At 34.3% G+C, this 24,975-nt stretch overlaps 1 protein-coding gene across 1 annotated transcript in view; it reads right to left on the reverse strand.

Moving 5' to 3' along the window:
• Positions 1–2,372: 2,372 nt before the first annotated feature.
• The window catches only part of LOC120523066 (cholecystokinin receptor-like), a 193,241-nt gene continuing 170,638 nt past the window's right edge, over positions 2,373–24,975 (reverse strand). The window contains exons 4-5 of the mRNA XM_039744024.1: positions 13,179–13,306; positions 2,373–3,888 (exon numbers count right to left, since the gene is read on the reverse strand). Of these exons, the coding sequence (XP_039599958.1) occupies positions 3,359–3,888; positions 13,179–13,306 (658 nt within the window). The 3' untranslated portion in view covers positions 2,373–3,358. The remainder of the gene's footprint in view (positions 3,889–13,178; positions 13,307–24,975) is intronic.

Here is a 24,975-nt window from a genome sequence, read left to right on the forward strand (position 1 = left end):
AGTTCCAGTTTGTATTCCAGGAAGGTTAGTTTTTTTAACTGTATATATCTTTACTATTGGCACATAATCAAATACTGAACAGTATTTTTTGCTAAGAATAGCAAACAATATTAGTATTATACAGTGTCCAAAATGATTATTCATGGAGTAAGGTGCATATTTAAGATGTTTCCTGTGTACTCAGTACAAGAAAAAATGTGTCTTTTTACATTTATCAAGCAAGTCACTTTTTGTCCATGTCCTACCGCAATCTGTCTTAGGGCTAAGATTTACAATGCCAAACGATTTTACAGTGACGGGCCATGTGAGAAGCACATCAGGACAATTGCTTTGGTAACTACATTTCATTGTGTTTTTTTTTATTCTGTCAGTTTATATTATTTCAGCCCACAGGTTTTTTCTGGTATGATTTGGTTATAAGCTAGCAGATGAATGTTTCTTAAAATCAACTTGCATTATTTGTCTATCCACTGCAGTAATAGTATCAGTAATGAAAAAAATGCTATAAAATGACCATACTGATTGCAAATATGTAACTTAACAATGCAATGGGCCTGGCTTCTAGGTATAGTTCTCCAAAATATTATTATGACTTCTGCATTCAGAATATGATATGCTGTATAGTACTTCAGTAAATTATCTTGTCTTTTTGATTAATAAAAAGACTTACTTAAAAATAAATTGATGTAAATGCATGTTAGAGAAAACTTTATTCAAATGAAATTTTCCATTTTTTTGTATAAGTGAACATTGAATTATCATATTAATGTCCATGATTTCTATTTTAATTTTATGCTATAGAACTTCCTTCTTTATATTGGATAAATGGAAATGGAGTATAATGTTTGGGTTATATTGTACTGAGAGACTGCACTTAGTCATTCTGTTTCATACAGTATGTGGGATTTCTCATACATAGGGATAAAAGCTATAAACGTTTGTAAAATATGCCAGGCCGTAATGAATATAAACCATTTCAAACAGTAGTTCAGCAGCCAACCTGTGCTCTGTCCATTATGAATAAAAATAATAAAAACCTCTCCTGAGAATTAATTGTATTACCCTTTTTCTGACACCCTTTAAAGTTTCTGCATTTGTCCTTTGATAATACAAGTTTTTAGGTGCTCTTAATTAGCTTAATTTTATAACCTAGATGCAATATTACAGTTATTGTTGCTTGTTCTGTTTTAATAAATGTAAAATATAAAATAAATATATCATTATCTTAAGTATGAAAACTCAAAATAATCAGTGTTGCCTCTTTGATTAATAATCTCATCAGCATGTTTCCCATGTTCCCTTTGGATGATGATGACAACAGCAGTTCATATAACATACTTACAGTATTAGGAATTTTAGAAGGTTAACTTAATTGTAAGGAATGTACAAGACCACAATTAAGGTTACAGTAATTAAGAAGCAATAGTAATAATTACAATAAACCACTTTGGTGAGAAACAGAAATGTTAATAATACCTCGTAATGCATAATATCAAATTACTGAAATATTTTACTTGCCTTCTGTTTTGGACAGGTAATACCAATATCATTTGATTACTTGTCTGCAAATAAAGTCATTTTAAATGTTTATTTTTGAGTATATTCAAACCCAGTATGATAAATATCAACAATTTACAAAAGCATGTCTGGGTTAGTGCTAAAAGGATAAGGCTCCAGGTACTTTGCTGTGAAGCCCCCCTAAGTGCACTACAAAAAGTTGTGAGTATACATTAATAAATAATATCAATGAAAACCTCTGCCATTATAAATGTGACACAGGAAAGCACTACCTGATATCATGCACCTTAGAGTTTGAAATATTTAATCCTCAACTCTCTAGGAATTAAATTGATGGTTAGCAAGTATGCACTGCTATTTAAAATTTCTAGTAGTGTATAGTTTTTACTTTTCCACACACAATTTTAACGAGCAGGCTGTAGAATATAAAACATTAATACAGCTCAAATTTTTATAAAATTGGGATAGATCAGTCCCTGGGGCTCCCTGCAGGTTTTTGTTCCAAAGAATTTCTCACTCAGTCAATCATTGTTACCTTTAATTGATCTCATTGTTTGATTGGCTGACCCATTTTTCCTTTAATTTTCCATTTAGAGAAGTGTAGTAGTGTCATAGTTATACTAATTGAAATTAAGTTATTTGTATTTTTTAGTGTACCTTTAAATGTTTACATTGCTTTGTTATTTTTTAAATTCACTTTTTTGTTGAGTTTGCTTAATTAATTGTATCTCAATACCACCAAATAATGATTAGTAGGACCGACATCAGTGCAAATGATTCTGAAAGGGGTAACTACTTTAGTGTTACTCACTTGTATGCTTATTACTGAATAATTATCTAAATAACCAGAACATTTAAAAAAATTTAATAAAAGGAAAAAGAATAAATTTTTATTTAACACATTTAAAATTAATTCACTAACTCCCTGATTCACTAAAAATATAGTGTAACCAAACTGTAATTTTTAGGTGGATGTAAAAAAACATACTGTAGAAGCAAGAAAATAAGGGTCTGCTTAATTAAGGGAGGAATCCAGTTAAGAGAAGAAATGGGTTTGGACAAAAGATGCAGTCACTAGAAGCCCCAAGGACTGACATTGAGAGCTACTGTCCTAGATGGCTTGTGAGTAACAGTGCAAGATTTAATCGTCTTGTATGTTCATTCATTTTCCACCCTAATTAATACAATAAAGAGCTAAGAGAAAGGGAGTCCTATCCCAAAAGAATCTGGAATAAGTAAGAAACTTACCTGGGATGGAACACTAGTCCATCACAGGTGGCATACACATACACACAGCCATAAAGAATTATAGGTGATGTCAATTTAATGTACATGTCTTTGTGAACGCAGTGAACTGAGTACACAGAGAAAACTCCACACATAGTAGACATAGTAACGTGGCCAGGATTCAAAGCCAAGACCCTGGAGCTGTGAGTAAGCAAAAATAAACTGGGATAGACCAGCTATATCTCTGTCTGCCAATCATGGCAGTTAATGTTTTGAAGAAAGCAGTAAGTACCATTTGTAGCCAAAAGTAAAGACAGTAAAATAATGAAATCACTCATATCATGAACAAAAATAAAAATTCTTTTTCTTCTCGGTAAAAGCAGGTAATAACAATTAGCTTTGGTGCATTGGTTCATTAACATTTAAAAAATGGAAAACAACTGACATTCAAGGCAGGTTAAGATTAGTTTAAGCCAGAATGAAATGCACAGTAAAAAGATGACATTGAGGCACTGCAAAATTTGAAAAAAAAACATTATTTTAATGCTAATGATGCCTAGTTTGAAAGCATGCAGCAGTATTATGGAGCCTAACTGCAATATCTCATTTAAGTTCATGATGGTCCCAGTGTGCTTACAGTGGTATAGCTAAATTTGGACAGCGAAGTTCCAGTAGCAACCGCATCCTCTTCTGTCTCTCGAAAGCGACGACATGGCTTACAGCAGCAGGCAAATGTGGCCAGAAAAGCTTTGCGAAAACGTTTATTCATGAAGCAGTAGATAATGGGGTTGACACAAGCAGAGGTGTAGGAAAGCAAATGAATGAAGGAAATGGGTGCTCCAGAAAGGGCCGTGTTGGCTGAGTCACGGTCGAAGGCTCGCCAGATGTTGACACTGTAAATAGGCATCCAACAGACAAAAAACATTGCCACAATGACAATCAGCATTCGGATGACACGCTTTTTAGCCATTAGCTTTGCCTCAGAGGTGTTACTGCGTGCTCTGTCCAACTTGGTGCCTCCACCTGGGGTCAGAGTGGACATTTCCATTGAATTCTGGCACTTTGTCATCTGAATGTAGCAACCATCCCCTTCATCACAGGTCACAGATACATTTCCTAATCCATTGATACCATTCTTGTGAGCTGAGGAAAGAAAACAATGAAGCAGAACATATTTTAATTTATAAAGGAAAAAATAGTATTAAGTGTTTTCTATTTGATAAATCATTTTGTGTGTAGACTGTGACCAATATTTATTTTGTACAGTAAAACTGGTGGTAGATTGCCATTTCATGACAATTTTCATTAAAAAATGAAGCTCACTTAGGCTAAAGATCTGTCGAATCAGCATAAATCAGTGTATAAATGAAGTCAAGCCTTTGAACAAAGAGATGCCTAGAAACTCACAGTATGTTACAAGTAATCTGCACTGTGAAAAGAACTCTAAAAATCACACTATAGTTTATAAATCACATTATAGTAGTAAAAGCTTTGCCTACATAGTTATTAAAACCCCTACTAAAAAATAGCCTAGTTCCCTACAAAAAAGAGAAAGAGAGAGAGAATACTAATCTCATAGAGCTAAAGTGTGAAAGAAAGTGAGTAAATATTGCCCAGGAGCAGTCCCACACTTAGAGAAACTCTTGTGAAGTCGTTCATGCCTAACATACTCAATGAGGCACCCATCAGCTAGCTTATACTGTAGTTTCACCATGTTCAAAGCCCTACTGGATACAACATATCCCTTTTTTAGTCCTCATATATTCAGGCCTCATCTGATCAGGACTGTGTGCAATACAACTGTAATAGAACTGTCATCAATCTGATAACTTAAAGCCAAATTAAAGCACTAATGAAGCACCAGGCCTCATTTGAGATCAAATCTGTAAATGAGTAAATTTTACTTACAAGTGTTAAAAAATTAAAAAAATGAAACATTTCGTAACTATTTTTTTTAATAAAAATTAGCCTCAAGTGATGAAGTGGAAGTATTTGACACCATCTGTAAATGACTATTGTCACACACGTGCACTTGGGAAGCAGTCAAAGGTTTCAAATCAGGGTGTTGACACACCAGACTAGGGGTTAGTGCTGAGTACTAATACCTCACAGACCTTCAGAAGAAAAACCCAACTAAACCTCTCACTTCCACTTGTCCCAAACATCATGCCCAGCTTCTACAGATGGCCTCACCTTCGACCCCTACAGATGACCTCACTTTCAGCACTTTCTGATGACCTCATGCTACTTCCTGCTCTACAACATGCCCTTCCTGCTCTTCTGCTATAAAATTATTCAGTAAACTATTCACCCCGTCCAGATTGACAACTAGTATCAGTCTCTAAAACTTCTCAACTAACAATATATGATAGATGATCCCCAAATCTTTTTCTTGTGTTTTGTGCTTCTTTTACACCATCTAACCAACTGTAATATTCTAAGCTGACTGAGCCAATGTACTCACACCTGTCTTGGCAGATGAGCTATTTTTGTAAATTTCATTTTGTTTTCTTTATTTTTTTGTCCGTCTGATATCTTCTATTCTCTTCATGGGTTGAAGATACTAATGTGGTTGTGATGTCACCAAAGATGTGACCATGTGATACAGTGGATGTGGTCCTTAGTTTAATGATGGCACTTACTTTGTTAAATTAAATTAAAGCTGAAAACTGAAGTAGATGAAATGCAAAATAATAGCAGATTGTCCAAATGGCATGGATTGACAGCATTATAAGATATAAAAAAGCTATTCTTTCTGTTCAAAATCAAGACCTTGGCTCACAACACAAAATAATTCACATTCAATTTTCCATGTTAATAGAAATATGTGCTGTATTTCTCAAAAGTGGCATAATGCTAAGAACATCTTATGTTACATTGATAATTTATGGGTGTTTCCCAAACACCATCCATGTTAAATTCAAGGGGATTGGGAATTTGTCAGGAAAAGGATTTATATACACATTAGTATCCATTTCCAATATGATCTTATATCCTTTAATTATGGGGTGGTACTATGTAAGTAATGAACTGGAATTTTTTCACCCATTTTACTTTTGACAAAGCAAAATATCCCATCAGAGATGGTGTCTAGGATTTCAATTTGCCATTTATAATAACAAAGGTACATTTTACTCTTTGTGAGGAGATTTCTTCATTAGGCTGGAAATTAATTGTGGGACCTTCTTACCAGAAGGCATTGTTGCACAACAGAAGGTAAACAGAATTTAAAGATAATCTGGATGAATTTAAGTCAGAATAGGACAAAAAGAGAAGACTGGCCCCATTGAGTTGCAACAGAAAGGCTCACATGATACCTGCATACATTACATTACTTTGATCACAATTCCAGACATTATCCCATCAAATATATGATAGAGGTACACAGTGCTATCTGGTTTCTGCTTGCCAAGGGAACAGCCCAAGGTGATATTCTTTACCAGCTGATAGAGGTGTTTGTACTCAGATTACATTATACTTTTTTTTTATTTTTCACTGGTACAGCAAAAAATGAATTATTCTGAGATTATTTTTTCAGACATTAAGCAGCTACAAAAAGAACAGAAGGACTTTCAAAAACAAATAGGGAAACTTGCCTGTACTATGCAGTAGCTTGCCTATGAGCCTGGCAATGAATGGCAACATCTGGCAACCCATAACACATCTTGTGCAGTTCATTGATGACCCTTCTAAATGCCATGAGTTTTAAACCAGTGCTGGCTGATTTTTGCCTTGCCAAGTGGAAAGAAGCAAGAACATAAATGTTGGTGGAGGCAAGGTCTTATGTAACAAGAGTGCAGATGATGGACCATAGTGGGTTATGTTTTTGTTGGGGAGGTTCAGGACATGTAATATTTTGTTGACCCCTGTTGCACCAGGGAAAACTAATATGCTTATCCTTATTCAAGATGGGTGAGGTGGGCAATTGCAATTAATCCCATTTTATAAACAGTGTTATTGTACTGGTGAAATTGAACAATGAGACATATGTTTTAGCTTTAATAGACAGAGCTACAGAAATTTATATTATTCTCAAACTGGTGAACCAGTTAAAGATTTCCCTGGCTCTTTTAAAATCAAAGTTAATTTTTTTTTTGATGAAAGTGAACCAATAAGGAAAGTGCTTATTAAAAACATCATAGCACCTATTAATTTACAGGCAGGCATTTTTAATCATAAGAAAATCTCATTCCTTGTGTTATCAGGAGTTCATTTGCATCTCATTTTAGGGTTCCACTGGCTGGAGAAACACAATCCAACTATCAACTTACAAAAAACAGAATTATAAGTTTGGTTGTTTCAAACGTTTAGAAGAGGTTCCTACAACCTCAGTGGTATGTAATAATATCAATCTTCTACCCTCTCTGTGCCAAGATTTTGGTGATGTTTTTAACAAACAATAAAACCATTCACTACCCCTGCACTAATCATGTGACTGTAATATCAAACCTCTTTACATGCACCACAGTTTTACACCCTTGCATGCCTTAATACTAAAGCTATGAAGGAGTACATTCAGGAAAATTTAGCAAATGGATTCATTAGTCTGTCCAGCAGTCTTATAGGGATGGGGATTTTCTTTGTTGAAAAGGAAGATGTTTCATTAAGACCTTGCACAGATTATTGAGAATTAAATAAAATCATATCCCTCATAAATCAATTTAACTGAGTTGACCATTTTTTACAAACAGAACTTAAGGAGTGCTTACAAAATTCATTTGAATCAGAGAGGGGTAGATAGAAGACTGTTTTTAATCCAAATACTGAACTTTTCAATATTTAGTTGCTCCAGCAGAATTTCAATCTTATGCAAATGATATTATCAGAGACAATATTGGGCAATAACATTTTAGTATATATAGATGACATTTAAATTTTTCCCAGTCTTCAAAAAATATGTTGAACATGTCAGAGAGGTATTCAATAATTTTAGTAATAATCATTTATTTGGGAAATTGAAAAAGTGTGCAAAGTTCTGTGTATTATTTTTAGGGTACTACATGGAATGAAGACATCTCAATAAAAATGAAACAAAAGTAAAAGCCATTCTTGAGTTGCAAGACCACACGTCCATAAAGCAAATTCAATGTTTGGTAAGCTTTGTCAACGATAATACTTTATTATCAAAAAGTTTAGTTCATTGGTAACTCCTATTATTGAACTTAGTTAGAAAATCCTGTGAAATTTAGCTAGATTACAGACACTCAGGGGAATTTTTAAAAACATAATGAATCTTTATTTTCAGCTTCTATTCTTAGGCACGTTGGCATACTGTAAGCCTACAATTCAACCCAAAAGTGGACATATCTAGCACTGGGGTTGGGGCAATTCTTTTCCAGTGTTTCCCAAATACCAATACACTGCATGCCTATTTTCCTACAAAAATATTGGCCTTCAGAACAAAGTTACCATGTAGGCAGTTTTTGGCATCAAAACAGGAAGAATGGTGCCATGTTTAAACCACAAAATATTTCAATGCAATTCAAGTTTATTGGACATTATTTTTAGGCATTTTAATTGTGTTATTTCTAACCATCTAAGGAAGAAAAATGGCAAAGCAGACACCCTCTCTCTCTCAATTTTAGACAAGTATCACTCCACCAAAAAATTCATTAAATGCATTGACACTGAAAGGCCATCTGAGTTGTTGGAAAAAATAAAGTCTGAACCAAATATCGTGTATCCACTAGAAGCACTCAGAGGAACAAACAAATGCATGTAAACATTTAACAATAAACATGGAAAATCAGCAATAAACTAAGACTGTTATGTTAATGAATGGAAAATAATGAATTGCTGCAGCTATAATTATTGTTGATTGTTATTGCTAATAGGCCTACTGTTTTTTCAAATTCCAGATGTTAAAATTCAAAATAGTTCATTGGTCAAACAGTTTTTTTTCATAAAACCTGACATCGCCCATAGCATTTTGCCATATCCTTTGCCATGCCTACTGGCCAGTGAGCATTATTACAAGTACACCAGGGCGAAACACCAGGCTCTTACTGTTCTAGAAGCTGAACAATTCAAAATTCCATAAAACCTCTTGCCACAATAAATTCAAATAATATGTAATACTTCATCTTTGAAAAATATGATTGCTTGAAATTAACAATATGAAGCAAGTTAGACTACTTTAGATGGTCACTGCTTCATTTCGATAGAAAGTGAATGAAATTGTCATGAATTTGCTTGCTACTTTCTGTATTTTTTCCCAGTAGTTAAGGTATTTGAAGTCCAATTCAAGATGTTAAAAGTTCAGCTGGGCAAATAAACAAAAATCTGATTTAGAGCAACTGAATCAATGTTCTTAGACAAAGTTGTGGTGTAGGAACAAACAGGAATCATAGACAGTAAATTAAACTGTCAAGTCTGACCATGTGCTGTGCTGCCCACGCAACAATATTAGGATTGGAAGTGCAAGGGAAATAAAAATGAAGCATTTACCTCTGCCTTGGTGAAAACCTACTGAGTGATCACTTCACACTTCATTTCTAGTATTTTAGTGTTTTTTTTTAATGTTTGCTTACCTTTCTGGATTCTATCTGTTTACTGTCTTGTATATTTTTAAATTTTTTTTCGTTTCTTTGTGCCATGATCTCCTGCTTCCTTTAAGTCAGTTTTTCCTTCAAACTTTGACTAAAGCGTTTTTTGAACTTTTGTCTATCTTTCTGAATTATTATTTTATGTTTAATGATTTGCACACTATTATCAGTTTATTTTATTTTGTGCTTTGACCTCATGTCTTCTATTTGATTGCTCTTTTTGGATAATGTACTTTAAATTTATTAAATATATTACTTTAAATTTATAAATGTATTTTTACCTGTTTATATCTGCTCAGAGCTGATATGGGAGGGCTGTGCGGAATAAGCAAATATCCATAAACATATATATATATACTGTATATGATACTCACCCGATAAAAACATTATTATAAAAAGATGAAGAATCCTGGAATGTTTGTTAAAATAAAGTGTGTTCAAAATGGAAGTAAAATAAGATTTCACCTTAATGGTCAGAACCAAGGGCCTCATGTATAAATGGTGCATATGCACAAAAATGTTGCATACTCCCATTTCCATGCTCACATCGCAATGTATAAAAACTAAACTTGGTGTAAAGCCACGCACATTTTCACGCCAGCTCAATCCTTGGTGCACACAAGTTTTCCATTCGGTTTTGCAAACTGGCAGCACAAAGCGTCAAAGCAGTGCTTTTGTTCCAGTGTGGTTTCCCTTTCTTTTTTAGATCCACAATCCTAACGTGGCTTTATCAAATACACTGAAATTAACCGCATATTGTTTATTAGTTTTAAGCATCAGATTGTAATTAACCTGTAACAATATAATGGTCCACGGAATGGCCAAACTATTTCAAATGCCATAGCTGCTTTAGTTACTCTCAAGTATTTATCCCACTGTATCTGAATGGGGAATCACAGCTCTACAGCAGCTAATCTGAAAGAGAATTATCGGTATACAGCATCAAGCACACGCTGCCTCAGCCATGTGCACATTCTATTGAACTGCTCTCATACGACAAAGAATTCCGAGTCTTTCCTGTAGGGACATCGCGATTCAAAAACAGTTTCATCCCAAGAGCTATAAACACACTCAATCAGTCCATCAAGTGCTCCTGGTAGAACTGTTTGTACAGTACAATTACCTCACTATAAACTTGCGATACAGTTATAATATTCCACAACCTGAGCCACTTTATAAAGTGTGTATTTACATATGATGACGATATATATTTTTAAGATAAAATGCAGCAAAATATGTTTATTACATTATACAGATAAAATGTTAACATCATTAAAATAACCAATATTGTTTATAATTAAACATGTGAGGACACGGTGTCGCAGTGCTAGCAATGAGCTGGCGCCCTGTTCAGGAATTGTTCCTGCCTCACACTGTTATTCTGGGACTGGCACGACACTGGATGGATAGATGGATAGAATAATTAAACATGTACTATGAAGATATTTCAATGTTCCTTAAAAGTTCTGAAGAATTGGCGTTTTAAGCTTACAGATTGCTAGACATCTATTACAGAGCTGATTGTGTGGCGATTGGGTACTTGGAGAAAGAAAAGGAAGGACAGGAATTGGGGGGTTAGTATGTTTGAAACAGACAGTACTGCTGCAGTAAATTATTTAATTGAAGGTTGCGCACGGCGCAGCAAGCATCTTGTGGGAGGCAGGAACAATCACTGGACAGGGCGCCAGCTCGTCACTATCACTGTGCCACCGTGTTCCCATGTTTAATAACATGCTTTAATTCCTATCATCATGAAAATGATAACAAGTATACATCTCAGTTTTTAAATTATTCAGAGAGCTCTAATATCATGAATGTAATGGATTCTGTGTCCTGTTGGAGGAAGAAAAAGCCCATTTCAGAATCACATAGTGATTCATACACATAGAGCACACAGAAGAACAAATACAATACAAAGCATTTAACGTGCTACTTTAGTTACAATGGTATTTGAGAAACTAGTAAATTAAAGATTTTAAGATGTTCTGCTTTAATGACAAAATAAACTACGTGATTAAAATGGACATTTCGAGATTAAAGTTCTGTGCTTTTTTTCATACTGTGAGCCAGTTTCTCAGACAGTTGGCTATGACTTGCGGCAACTTTGACAACTTCTTTTTTTATTTTTGGGCACTGTAAGACTTTGTGAACTTGAACTTTAGAGTTTCTCCAACACTGTGTCACTCGATCAACTTCATTTTGTTCTTTATACTACTGTTTAAACCAACAAATAGTACATTTTTCCTTTCCTCCACTTGGTATTCGCTGAAATTCTTCTGTTTTCCCCCATGCTTTTGCCATTTGTCTTTTCACAGAATGCTGAGCTTAAGGGCTATTTATACTGATTTGCATATTCAAAGAGACGTTAGTCTGGGAGGAGTTGGGGAGTGGCAGCAGGCGCGTACATGTGCGTTACTTTTCACTCAGACCAGAATTTATGTAGTGGAAGAACATGGAAATTGGCATATGCATAGATTCATGCATCTGGATTTTTTTGTGCATACGCACATTTCCACTTCTGTCCATACGCCGTGTTTTAGTGTGAATTCTAAGCTCAGCATTATGCATGAGGCCCCAGATATTGGTAAAATAATATAAAACAGTTGCCACTTTATAAATCTGCAGATTCCAAAGACATGCAGCTGTTGCCCATGATAACTGGGATAACCTTGCAGATGGAGGAACACAGTTTTTAGAAGTAATCAGTGACTTTTTTTTTTAAACAATATGTTAAAGAACTAACGCAAGGTGAAGTCTGTCTGGATTTAGCATTTTGTAAAAATTAGGATAGAATTGAGGATGCAGAGGTGATTGATCCACTCAGGTCAAGTGACCATAATACAATACAGTTCTCAGTGTTTCGGAAGAGTGCAGATGCAAAGACTTAAATTGTCAATTTAAACTTCAGTAAAGCACATTTTGAGCAGATGTGCCAAAGTCTAAGCAGGATAGACTGGGATAAGATTTTAAGTGTGGAGAAAGTTGAGGAGCAATGGAAAACATTTAAAAACCTTTTACATGTTATGCAAGAAAAGTAAATATCTAAATTTGGAATTAGTAGGAACATTTTAAAAACTCTGCAACAGGTTAAAAAAGAGTTAAAAAAAGAAGGTGTAATGGAAAAAACAGCTGTATAAGGCATATAAGGCTAATGACTGCAAAGTGAATCGTAGAGTGTATGAGAACATGAGAGCAACCACTAAGAACAATATCGGGGAGGCTAAAATACAGCAGATTAAGGTGAAAGACAGTATTTTAGTGGTAAAGAACAATCAAGGAGGAAGTGAAGCCCATTAGGAATAGTAAAAGGGAATTAAAAAAATACAGGCAGTGAAATAGCAGATGCTTTAAACGTACATTTTTCTGAGGTCTTTACAAGTAAGGAAGTAGATAACCTCCCATCGGTAAAAGGGACTACTAAGGAGGTACTGACTGATTTAGAAATTGTGGAGGGAGAAGTAATGCTTAGGTTAAATAGGCTGAAATCAAACAAGGCTAATGGAGTCAATCTCTTGTAATGATAAACAAAAATATCTGCATATCATACCTGTTAGATTGTGCAACACACAGTAGTTTTAAATTTTAACATATGGCATTTATATTGAACTTCATTTCAGATTTATGCATTGTGTCAAGTATATTTTTGTTACCTTTCTAGGGATTGAATAAGCAAATCATCAATATATAAGGAAAATTTCCTATAAGAATGAAATGGCCAATTTAACCTTCCAAATTAATTTTCTTGAAACCTAATGTTAGATTCTTTCAAATTTAGGGAACTGTGAAGTGTGTGTTCTTATAGGTTTAAAAAGAAACAGAATGACATAGAAGTTGACATTGTATTAATTTTTTCTTATATTTTTTTAAAAAAAAGAAACATCAGTATACCTGTAGCTTCTTTCTTCTGACTCAGTTCAAATTGAATTCCTCGGTACAGCTCTCTGGAAATGAGCCCATAGGCAATTATCATAACAATGCCAGGGATTAAAAACAGAACAAACAACAAAAAGAGGTACCTAAAAAAGAAAATAATACAATGGAATATAAATAACTTAATTTTGGAGCAGTACTTTGAAACTGTCAAGCATTCAGTTTTACAGCCCAGCCTTCACCAGATATTTTTAGGCAGATCTAATTAGGTCCTTCAACTGTATATTCTTTAACAACCTGGAATTTGTGCATAAAAGTTGCAGATCAGATTCAGTTCTTATTATTGGCTCATCAATAAAACAAATCACTTAACAAATATGCACATTAGTATTATGATTATGTACAGTATATTTGTATATAGAATTTGTAGCTGTGATGTTCTCTGAAAAATAGTTCATGATTAAAAAAATATATATAAACAGATGCAGCCCTGTAACACAGCACCACTTTGTTAAAGCACTGGAAAAGGTTTGCTACGTTGCCCTAAATTTGTGAGTATACTGAAAATCTGTATCCACAAAGATTCAGATGGAACACAAACAGCAATTAACGAGGAAAATGTTGAATAGTATATTTTCAAATTTTTTCACAAACTGTTTACTGTTAATATTAGAAGCATTGTCACATTAATAATAAAGTATAGGTTTTTAAATTTAAACAAGGAATTTAGGGGAAATATGTATAGCAGACCCCAAGTGAAACAGGACACTTGTCAAAAAAAAAGCAGGAGCCATTTCTAGTGTTGTAACTGCTACAGAAGTCCAGGTGTCTTTATTCCTGCTATTTCCTAATTCCACATATCTTAATTATTGATTTGCAACATTTGACCGTTGCATCCCAAACCTCCATCTCATATAACTGAATATACTTCCATTAATACATTTTGCCCACATAAATGACACGTCTTTAGACTCTGCAATATAGAGGCATATTGTAAGGATACATGCAAACAAATACACAAAATGGTGACAATAAACAAGCTTACAAAATGAAATTACTTTACGGAAATAACAGAAAAATTATAAACTGAAGTGTAACAATATTAGCACAAAACAGAAAGGTCCCATCTGCTTCATATAGCCTCTTCTCCAAAAACATACCATAACAGGAGGACAAAATTGACCTCACTATGGGAAAAGATAAGGATCAGGCAATGAAAACCAAAGTCAAAAGATAAGTGGGAGGTTGGAACCTAGAAGACAAAACTATGGTGTAGCTCACTGAAAGTTAAGTTATAGCTAGGGTTTATTCTTTGTTTTGTGTTTATTTACTGTTTTATTGATGTTTTTATTATGTTTGAATTATTGGTTTTCATGATTTTATGCTATTTATGTTATTTTTTTTATGATTTGTTAATGATGTATTATAACATTAAATGTGCTGCCATTTCACATGGTTTGTGGCTTAATGCACAGAAAGTGAGGCCACCCTGATGTCACAGTTTCTGGGTTCTTCTTCTAGCTTTCTCAGTCAGAAGCAGGACTCCTCAGTGGAACACTGAGATTGTGTTGCAGTTTAATGTTATTTCTTGTTTTGCTGGTTTGTGGATTTTTCTTGCCTGTTCATTGTGTTTGTGTTTGGAATTGGTTGTTTGGGATGTCTTCACTTCCTTTTCAGGTAAATCATTTTTCCCTTATTTTTGCCATTTTGTTACTTTTGTTCTTTTCCCAATAAATATCTTCACTTTTAAAGATTCTTTGTGAGACTTGTCTCTACAAGCCAGAGTTGCACAGTTCCTTTTTTCCTTGTGAGGCATTTTGATATATTTGGTTTTTGTGGCTTATTTTAGAGGCTTCGTCCCATCTTTTTTTACTCTGCTGACTGCAATTGACAACTCCCAAAATGTAACCAAAAGTCCAAAATGCCTAAGTTCAAAGAACCTTTTTTGTACCCAAGTACAAAAAAGTCAATAACCCAAAGACAATTAATCACTACACACACAAAAGGCTTTTGATTAAAGATCCACAAATTTGGTTTTGAATCTGTTGTGATTGTTGACTTAAGCAGCATTGGGTCAATTACAAGACATAGTTTGACTACTGCAGCCATGCCCTGACAATGAGCAGCTGTATCATGGCAACAGACAGCCCAAATGGTGGGACTTAAAGTATATCTTTCAAATATAACAAAACAAAAATGAAATTAAGTTCTATGTGCCTAAAAAAAGTAACAATTTTCAGTTCTGTTATCCCATCAAAAAACAAAACATTTTACATGAGAATCTAGATGGCAGAGTCAATTTTCTGAATTTGGTTCTCTGCTGCTCAGTCAATCAGAAATATGAAAGGAGGGATAATGAGCTGGTAATGACAACTTTTAGGTAACTGGTACAATTTGTGGAGGCAATGGAGGCCCTGATCAGGGCTCTCGAGAAACTGAGCGAGGAGTCTGAGTGTCTCGACTTGTGAGTGTCCTGACAAAAAACAAGATCCAGGCCTTTAATGACCTCTTGGGCACAGTATATCAGCTGTGTGTCTGTCTGCAGAGAGAGTGTTGACCTTGTCGAGAGGTTTACTTACCTTGGCAGTGACATTCATGTCTCTGGTGACTCTTCCTATGAAGTCAGTAGACAAATTGGGAGAGCATGAGGGGTCATGAGGTTGCTGGAAAGGGTTGTGTGGCACTACTGATATCTCTGCAAAAGGACGAAGGTCCAAGTCTTCAGAGTCCTGGTGCTTCCTGTCTTGCTACATGGTTGCGAGACACAGACGCTATCCAGTGACCTGAGACAAAGACTGGACTCCTTTGGTACTTTGACTCTCTGGAGAATCCTTGGGTACAGCTGGTTTGGCTTTGTGTTATGAATGACCAGTTGCTCACAGAGTCCACCACTAAGTAAATATTTTATTATTTTAGACTATAATTCATTTGACTCTCATTTAATTTTGAGGTTGTATCAGTAAACCAAAGGGAATGCTAGAATGACTTTTACACATTCAGCCTATTTAAGAGAAATTAAATTAATTCTTTACGTACTGGAACTGAAGTTATTTGCTCAGGTGTAGTTGCAAAACTAGAGGTTGCAGAACCAAAATTAATGCTACTATACTTGGGAGGGACAGTCATAATGTGTTTCACATTTAGAAAGTGAAATAATTTCGACCTGAATTACATTCATATTGTAATCCTGAAATTGAAAGCAGTTTAATCTTAATTCTATCACATAAAAAACAGACTAAGACTGATGGTCTTTCTGATTTAATTTTTTCAGTTGACATAGAATATTTATCAAAATGTTAGACTCAAGCAAAGCAAAGTTATTTAAAAGGAAAACTTTTATGAAGAAGAGATTTATTAAAATGGTGCAAAAAATCTTACCTTTCTGTTTGTTGGTTTATAAACAATTGGTTTTCTTTTTACTTAAACATCTTTACTTTATTCTGTTGGTTTTTTTTTTTTTCTTCAAAATGCTTCTCAGAGAAGCAAAAGCACCAAAGAATGTACCAGCAAATAAATGTGCATCGCCTGCCAGGTGACTTTTATCAAAAGTGGCAACCTTGTGACATCACACACTGGCACATTCTGAATGCCAGCAACAATGCCAACTATATCAGTACTTACCCAAATCAATAGTCTAACAACACAGAAAAAGAAAGCAAATGAGTATAAAAGAAAACAAAATACACATTATATAAATTATATGAAAATGTTCTAAGTAGCATATACTTGTATTTTGTATTATTATAATTCAGACAAGTACATACTGTAAAACTAAATTTTAAAAATGATAATGAAAATTAAATTACTTTTATTCCAATGGTATTTATTGGTGTAAATTAAAAAAGGAGCGATAGTTGATTTTTATAATGGAAGAAAATAGTTAACCTGAAAAGACGTTCATTTTATAGTATCATTTTGAAGTTAGAATTGATTCAGTAAAATCATATTCTTACAATGATGTGCCATTGTGTTCTTGAAGATTAAATACAATGCTTAATATACTGTATATGCTGCTCACAAGATAGCAGGTATATCAAAATACTATTTTCATACTTTATATGAAGATGATTGAGGACTGAAAGAGCCTAAACACTAAATACCAAAAAAAAATCAAAAATTCAATTGCAACCCAACCAAGCCAATTCTTTGAACTTCAGTGAGTAACAGAATTGGCTTTCACAAATCAATAAAGAGATTGCTTTGTTACAGAATTCATGGAGGGTATTGTCATGAAATCTTCACAAGCACCAGTTCAATATCATTTGCTGAATGTCACTGATTATTTACTTAAATAAATAAAGAGCCTTTGTACAATTAAAAAAGAACACTTCAGCACACAAATCGTAATTACAACTAGCTTTTAGGAAGCCTGCCAATTCATTTAACTTTTACATATTACATTCAAAATATTTTAAATAAAATCTTAAAAATATAGTATATATTTTTTATCATGAAAATGGAAGCTAGCCTACATATTTTCATTTTATGGAAAGTTCTTATAATTAGAAAATAAATTGTTATAATCTCTTTGCAGAGTATATAAATAGTTGTATTATACAATGATACTGCAAATTGTATTTTTATACAACATATAATAATATTATTTTACATCCATATATTAATTCCTATCATTCTTTTCCCTAGACTCTCATAAACTATTAGGAAGAAAAGTACAAAAAAGATCTTGGATCCTATTTGGTTAGGGGATTGAAAAGAAGATCTGTATCTAAGATAGTCTGGCATGTTTTATAGAATCACCAAGGTAATCTCCATTGGGTAAACTTCATTTTTTCAGTCAGTAAAAGTACTGTATATTACATTCCTAGGATATTGCAAATTAGAGAATGGCGAAGGGCTCTTCAAACTGAGTAAAATTAGAGAGTTCACAAGGAATGCAATAAAAACAACTATATTACAAAGGTAATTGAGAATAGGTTTTCCATTTAGGATAGATCCAAATTGCATAATAAAAAGAAATAGGTTTCTGACAGCAAAGTAAAAATAAATGTCCAATGAAATCAAGGGACAAAGGAAAACCATAACATCAAGTGAAGGGGTCATTCAGAATGTAGTTCAGATTTGTTTATAATCTTCCTCCAGGCCTTGTTATTGAGTCTAAAGCTGTACTGTCTTATTGGCACTGATATAATTCAGAAAATCTCTCACTGTTACGGTTTTGTCAAGGCGTCATCTCTGGCTTTAATTTCTTTTACATGTGTTTGTTTTTTTGTTGTTTTTCAATGAATTATATTACTGTATTTTTACTCAATATGTTTTTGTTAATTTCTTTCTGTTTGTATTGTGTTGCTTTTCATATAGTATTTTATTATGTTTTAATTGCTTTGTAATTTCTTTCTTTCTTTATTTTAATTTAGTTTGCAATGTTTTCTTGTGGGTGGCGCAGTGTGTAACGCAGCTGCCTCACAGTAAGGAAACCTGGGTTCGCTTCCCGGGTCCTCTCTGCATGGAGAAGGCATGTTCTCCCTGTGTTTGCTTGGGTTTCCTCCCACAGTCCAAAGACATGCAGATAAGGTGCATTGGCGATTCTAAATTGTCCCTAGTGTGTGGTGGATGTGTGTATGTGTGTGCACCCTGCAGTGAACTGGTGCCCTGCCTGGGGTTTGTTTCTTGCCTTGCGCCCTGTGTTGTCTGGGATTGGCTTTAGCAGACCCGCATTACCCTGTAGTTAGGATATAGCGGGTCGGATGAAGGATGGATGTTTCCTTGTTATTTGTTTGCTAAGCCCATAAAGGGCAAGACATCCTGACACTGCAGCTGAGAAGCTTGTGTGTGGTGGTCTATTTGATGGTCTTATATGCCAGTTTTATGCTCAGCTATTATTATTCTCTGCACATGATATTTGACCAAGACAAATTACTACACCAAATTATACCAATAATCAAAAGTAGCATTTATGGATATGAAACAGTACTACTTTAATATTAAATAGATAAAAACAGATCTAAACATATGAAATATCAGTGTATGAAAGCACTAGAATATCCCTTTAAATAAGTAAGATAACGTCATATTATTTTTGCAAAAATATTTTAGCTTTTTTTTGAGCAACTATTTATTCATCTTCTTGCAGAAATCATCTTTGTTTTTTTTACAATGGGTTGCTTCTCTATCACAGAGCAAGAGGAAACAAATTTCTGTTTTGCAAGAAATTCTTCATTGTAAATGCCCAGTGCGCAGAGATTTTCATCTCCTACTAAGAATGCTTTCTAGCAGTCTATCAAACTTTACTTTACAGACTACACATGATAGAGCACAGTACATCATCATAAAGCATATTATAAAGAACAAAAAAATAAAATTCAGAGCAATGAATGTAGTGGGTTTGAGAATCAAAGCTTTTACATGACAGTGTTAAACTCAAATCCTTGGGGGCCAATGTGGCTGCTGGTTTTTGTTCTAGCAACTTTCTTAATTAATAACAATCAGTGAGAAATATTGCTTATTAATAGAAATAGTGTGACAGAATAAGAGCACTTAGAGGCCATTTGAGGATGGTTAAGAAAAGAAGAGTCAACTCATTTAAAACAAAGGCAAGTGGTATCTGGTTTAGCAGTAATTTCAGGATCTGAGTTTGACACCCATGTTTCAGAAGTTCCCAGCAAAAATGCTAAGGTGTGCGATGTAGACGGTGGGCTGATTCCTTAATTAGTCATTTAGTTACTTCAACGTGACTTGTAGGCAATCAGAATGAGTTGAGTGATCATGGTGGCAGCGGACGGGAGATGGAGCAGGACTGGAGGGATGGCGGCAGGAGACATGAATTGGGCTTGGGGCACTTTGAGGGTGACCAGCTAAGGAGGTTGGGGTGAAGGCCCATTGAAAGGTTGACTGCACCTGTTGGCGAGCGTCTCCCCAAGCTGAGAAGACTCAATGGGGCTGGCCACAGGGATGTGGTTTTAGAATGAACCACTAAGGTTGATAATAGATTTTAAAGAAAAGGTCCTGACTGTGCTATAACCTGGCTTTAATCAGTGTTTAATGTGTTTATTTATTTGAATTTTAACTTCCACTGCAGCACTTGTTTTTATTATGGAATATTTATTGACCTCTTCATTGAAAGCACTGGACTTTGCATTTTGGGATTTTGTGCCCATTTGATTCTTTTGAACAAACACAAAAACCTTTGAACCTTCCTTTTGCCTGTTTGTGTCCTCATTTGTCCTGGCTCATCTTGTTTATGTTTTGGACGGTTCCGGGTTCAAGAACATTATGGCATGCTGAAACCAACCTGGACTGTCACACCCTGGCTGAACCATTAACACTAAAAGCCTAGAATAATTGGGACTTCTATTTGAAATGACCTGAACATTTTAAGAAAGATGGTCAAATTTGAGATCCTTTATTTTATCAAAATATATTGCAAAAAAATTCAGACCCGAGTGTCAGTAGGCTTTGTGCCCAAGGAACCAAGTTACCCAAACTATTCTATAACATTTCAGTATTTACCGCTCTAATGCTGATCTTTCGGATCAACTTAAATTAGGTCATTACGATATCAGCTGACGAGAGGAATTAATAATTAATTGCAGAATTACGGTAGTTAAGGGTTCCTCTAGAGTGCCTCTTCTCTTGCACGATTTGGTTCAAAAACTAATCAGCACATCATCATTTCATAGCAGGTTTAAGTTTTGAGTTTGGTAGATACAGACCATACTCAAGAAACCGTGACACACAGACACACACTCATCATCAAGATATCGTTATTTTCGGTATCAGGGGACCCTAAAACATTGAGATCCGTTGAAAACCGGAGATTGAAACTTTAGATGAATCTAAAACTAATCTGTTCAATAAGAATCTATCAGTTTGGTTTTTTAAACCTGGAATAAATACAGCTTTACCAATAAATTCTCATTTATTGCCTATGTATTCAAATTATTTTTTTCATTAGTAGGTTGTCATGATTTTCTGACATTTTTGATGTGTGAATTTGATTTATTTTATTATTTGTATTTTACTGTTTAAAACTTCTCTCATTCCACCTCTATTTGTAAATTGTTTGCATGAGTGCAGCCATATTACTTACTGTTGATATGGCTGCTGTTGGTCATGTGGCATGGTCACATGGGATATTGCATCATTCTGCCCACAAAATATAACAATAACAATCCAACCTTGCTGAGCATGTAGTTATGAATGGATTCATTATTAAAATTTTTGCACATTATTCTTTATTGTTTTACAAGATCAAGTCCTAGGATTTGAAATTTCACATTAGTTTCTGAAATAAAGATTACTTTTGTTTCTGTTTTTTATTTTAGACCATTTTTGCCATAATTTTTGTTTAGTCAAGATCACTGCTATTTTGATATGCCATTGTTAGGGCCAAGTTATTAGAGGTGGTGACCTCTGGTTAAAGTCATCTTTAAAAGCACTTCGCTCTCCGAATTTGCAGATTCTAAACAACGCTTTTTGTTACTTTAAATTACTTCTATTACTTTTGCTTCTCTTGTTTCAATTTAGCTCAAATTCCTGAATTTGATATTTGTCTTGCAATCTGGCTTTGGTATCAGTGCAGCTGTCTTTGCCGGTTTCAACTATTTTTTCGATTTTGACTTTGCCCTTTTGTCACAGTTACTAATTAAATATTTAATTTTCTGTTTTTGCCTATTGTTTTGTTTATTTTGACTAATATTTTGCCTAGCACCTTCATATCCTGATATGCACGCCTATTGTCCTCTTAAAGACAAGGCTGGCCTTTGTTTCTGTTCTCTAATCCAAGCACAGCAAATATCAGTATCACTTGACATGTAATGATGTATTGATAGGTTTAAAATTCCATTTTCACAGTAAAAGATAGGAACATCTTAAACAAAACAAAATTGTGCTAAATTTAGGCCAGTTAGGTCAGCCTTCATCTGCATAGATTTCCTGTAAAAAAGAAATACCAACACCAATAAATACCATACCCTTTGCAAAAGAAGTGGCAGAAGTAGAAGAATGAGAAAGAAGAATAGTAACATATAGGAGTTTGCAGCAAAGCTGAAATGTCTGTCTACTTAAGAGTAAGGACAGAAATGCAATAAGAATGGGTAATTGGAAGCTCTAATCAGTAAGTCCATCCATTATCCATCCCACTATATCCTAACTACAGGATTCTGCTGGAGCCAGCCAACACAGGGCACAAGGCAGGAAACAAACCCTGGGCAGGGTACCAGCCCACCGCAGGGATCAGTAAGTCTCCAGCTAGAATTTAAAGCTGAGACGAAAGAGGCAAATCTTACACAAGTAAAAAGATCATTTCATAGCTTTGGTACCCGTATCTAAAACGTTTGTCCTCCTAATGTGGTTTTATAAAAAAAAATTTGTATAAAACTATTTATCCACAGTACATATATTACAAAAGAAAAGAAAATACTTATAATCACAAGCTGTCATGTAATTTTTCTGTATGTATGTACCTATCTGAAATTAGGCTTTATAAAAAAAAGTAGTTTTCACTATTTCCCTACTAGCAATTAAACACTGTTTAAATGTAAAATATACATACACTTATAGTTTTTAATCATTTTAAATCCTTAATTGTATTACCGTTTTTTGCTGTTAAAATATACATTTACTATATTTATCCAGGTATGTTTTTTTCTTCAGTGTATCAGCTAGACATTTGTAATTCCTGAGGTTTATTTACAAATTATGGATTACATTTTTTATTATGTAGTATTTCTTTCTTACCAAAACATATGCTGTATGTCACACACCAACAAATAATAAACACAGTGTAAATCTTTTAAAATGTCTATTGTTTACTAAGCAGTAATTTTAGATTTGTGTTTATTTTTTCTTTTTCCAATTAAAAGTATAAGCTGCTGTATTTTAAACAAGCACAATGTCCAAATTCAATTAGTGTCCATTTTAATTTAAAGGACAAAATAAAATGGTCTGAATTCCTTAAATCAGCTTTTCTTGCTGTTTGTCTAATTGCACAACAACTTCTCTGATTACTTTTTACAGTTTATTACTCCACTTTCTTTAATGTAAAGGCTAAGATACAAACCACCTCTTGTTCACTGTTGAAACACACCTCCACTTGCTGCTGTTTGTTTACACTGCAAAAAGTTTGCTACAAAAGGAGAAAAAAAGACGTGCTGGCTACCATAAGACCTTGCGTAAGGGAGCACTGCAACTAAATTACTGCAAAGCATAGAAAAGAAGGGACTGAAAAGATTGTTATTTGTGATCTGACTTTTTACCTATCACAGATCTAGTCTTCTTTTAGTCAAAAGTGGCCAATTTAAATCAATGGCTGATTGACTGGAGCATCCCTAATGCTACAACAGTCTTAAAAATGCTGTCTAATAGCAGCAGTGTCATATGCAGACTATGCCCAATCAAAGGACATCAGGAATGTAGGGTTGTTTGAAGAGATCTGAAATACTCTAATGGTGTACTTTGAGACCTATGAGCATGAACATGAACACTAGTTTCATCCACAGAAGTTGCATATGTTCTTGAGGAAAACTAGCACATGAGTGTGCCTATCCAAGTGTGTGCTACCTTTATAGCTCTGGCAATATAATCCAAAGGAAAATGAAGATGAAGTAATTAAAAAATTAATTGAAAAGTTGTTTCATAAAGTATGGTCTCAGTGTTTAAACACAATTATACTTGGGAATGATGATACTTAAACTCCACTGGGTGTTACATTAATTTGCAGAAGTAGGCCTGGATGCCTTACAAAGAATCTCACATTTGCTTAAGAAATTACAGAGGACACAGCAAAGAGGCCATCAGTAAGTATGATCCAAGGAAGATGAACTACACTAAGGAGAACAAGCCACGTGGCAAAGCCAAAATGAGTGCACTCCAATATAGTCAAAATACACCTTGCTGCAAGGTGTATTAATGAGTTTCAGTAATTACTTTTGTTGCCAAAGAGAAATATAATGATTCATAAAACTTTCTATACGATCCCTGCAACATAATTTAAAAATAAACATAATCTAAACCCACAACTTTGAACCCCTTAATTGCCCATTATAGTCTTAAATACCTCCATTCACTGTTTTAATTGCTCCTTATTAGTAATAAGATGCAACTGACAAAGGAACCAGTAGTTCGTCATCTAATTTTTTTTTAATATACATCCATCCATCCATTGTCTAACCCGCTAAATCCGAACACAGGGTCACGGGGGTCTGCTGGAGCCAATCCCAGCCAACACAGGACACAAGGCAGAAACCAATCCTGGGCAGGGTGCCAACCCACCGCAGGTTTTAATATACACCTGTGTCCATTCATCTTTCATTATTTGGTTAAATAAAACACTTAAAAGGAAACTGAAGGAATGAAAATTATTTATTTGTTTTAGGATTCAAATCATTTGGATGATATCCTTCGAAAGGAAAACATGCAAGATATACAAATGACTTGACATGGCAGAGTTAAAACACTAGCAAGTCATTAAAAAAATCTGCTAATGGTAAGAATTGTTTTCTAATTAAACAACAGCATTCGAACAAAAACCTGCAGCCACTGTGGCCCTCCAAGACCGACATTACTCACTCCAAGATACTTTATGTATTATTAAAGTGGAATTTGTCTAGACATTACATCTGGAGTTAAGCTTGCAAAAAACAATTTGAGATGAGAGGTCTCCGAGTCACACTTCTAAGTATGTATATTCCAAAAGAGCACTCAGTATTATAAATAATTTATGCAGATAACTGTCTTCAAGTATACAACTTAATTGTGCAACTGATAATGATTTATTAGGGCTTTGTCTATCATTCAATACACAATTTATGTATTTTACATATACAGATAATGGTTCTCTGAGATGTTATTTGAGAAC

Source organism: Polypterus senegalus, chromosome 2 (assembly GCF_016835505.1).
Source record: "Polypterus senegalus isolate Bchr_013 chromosome 2, ASM1683550v1, whole genome shotgun sequence".
Taxonomy (NCBI): Eukaryota; Metazoa; Chordata; class Cladistia; order Polypteriformes; family Polypteridae; genus Polypterus; species Polypterus senegalus.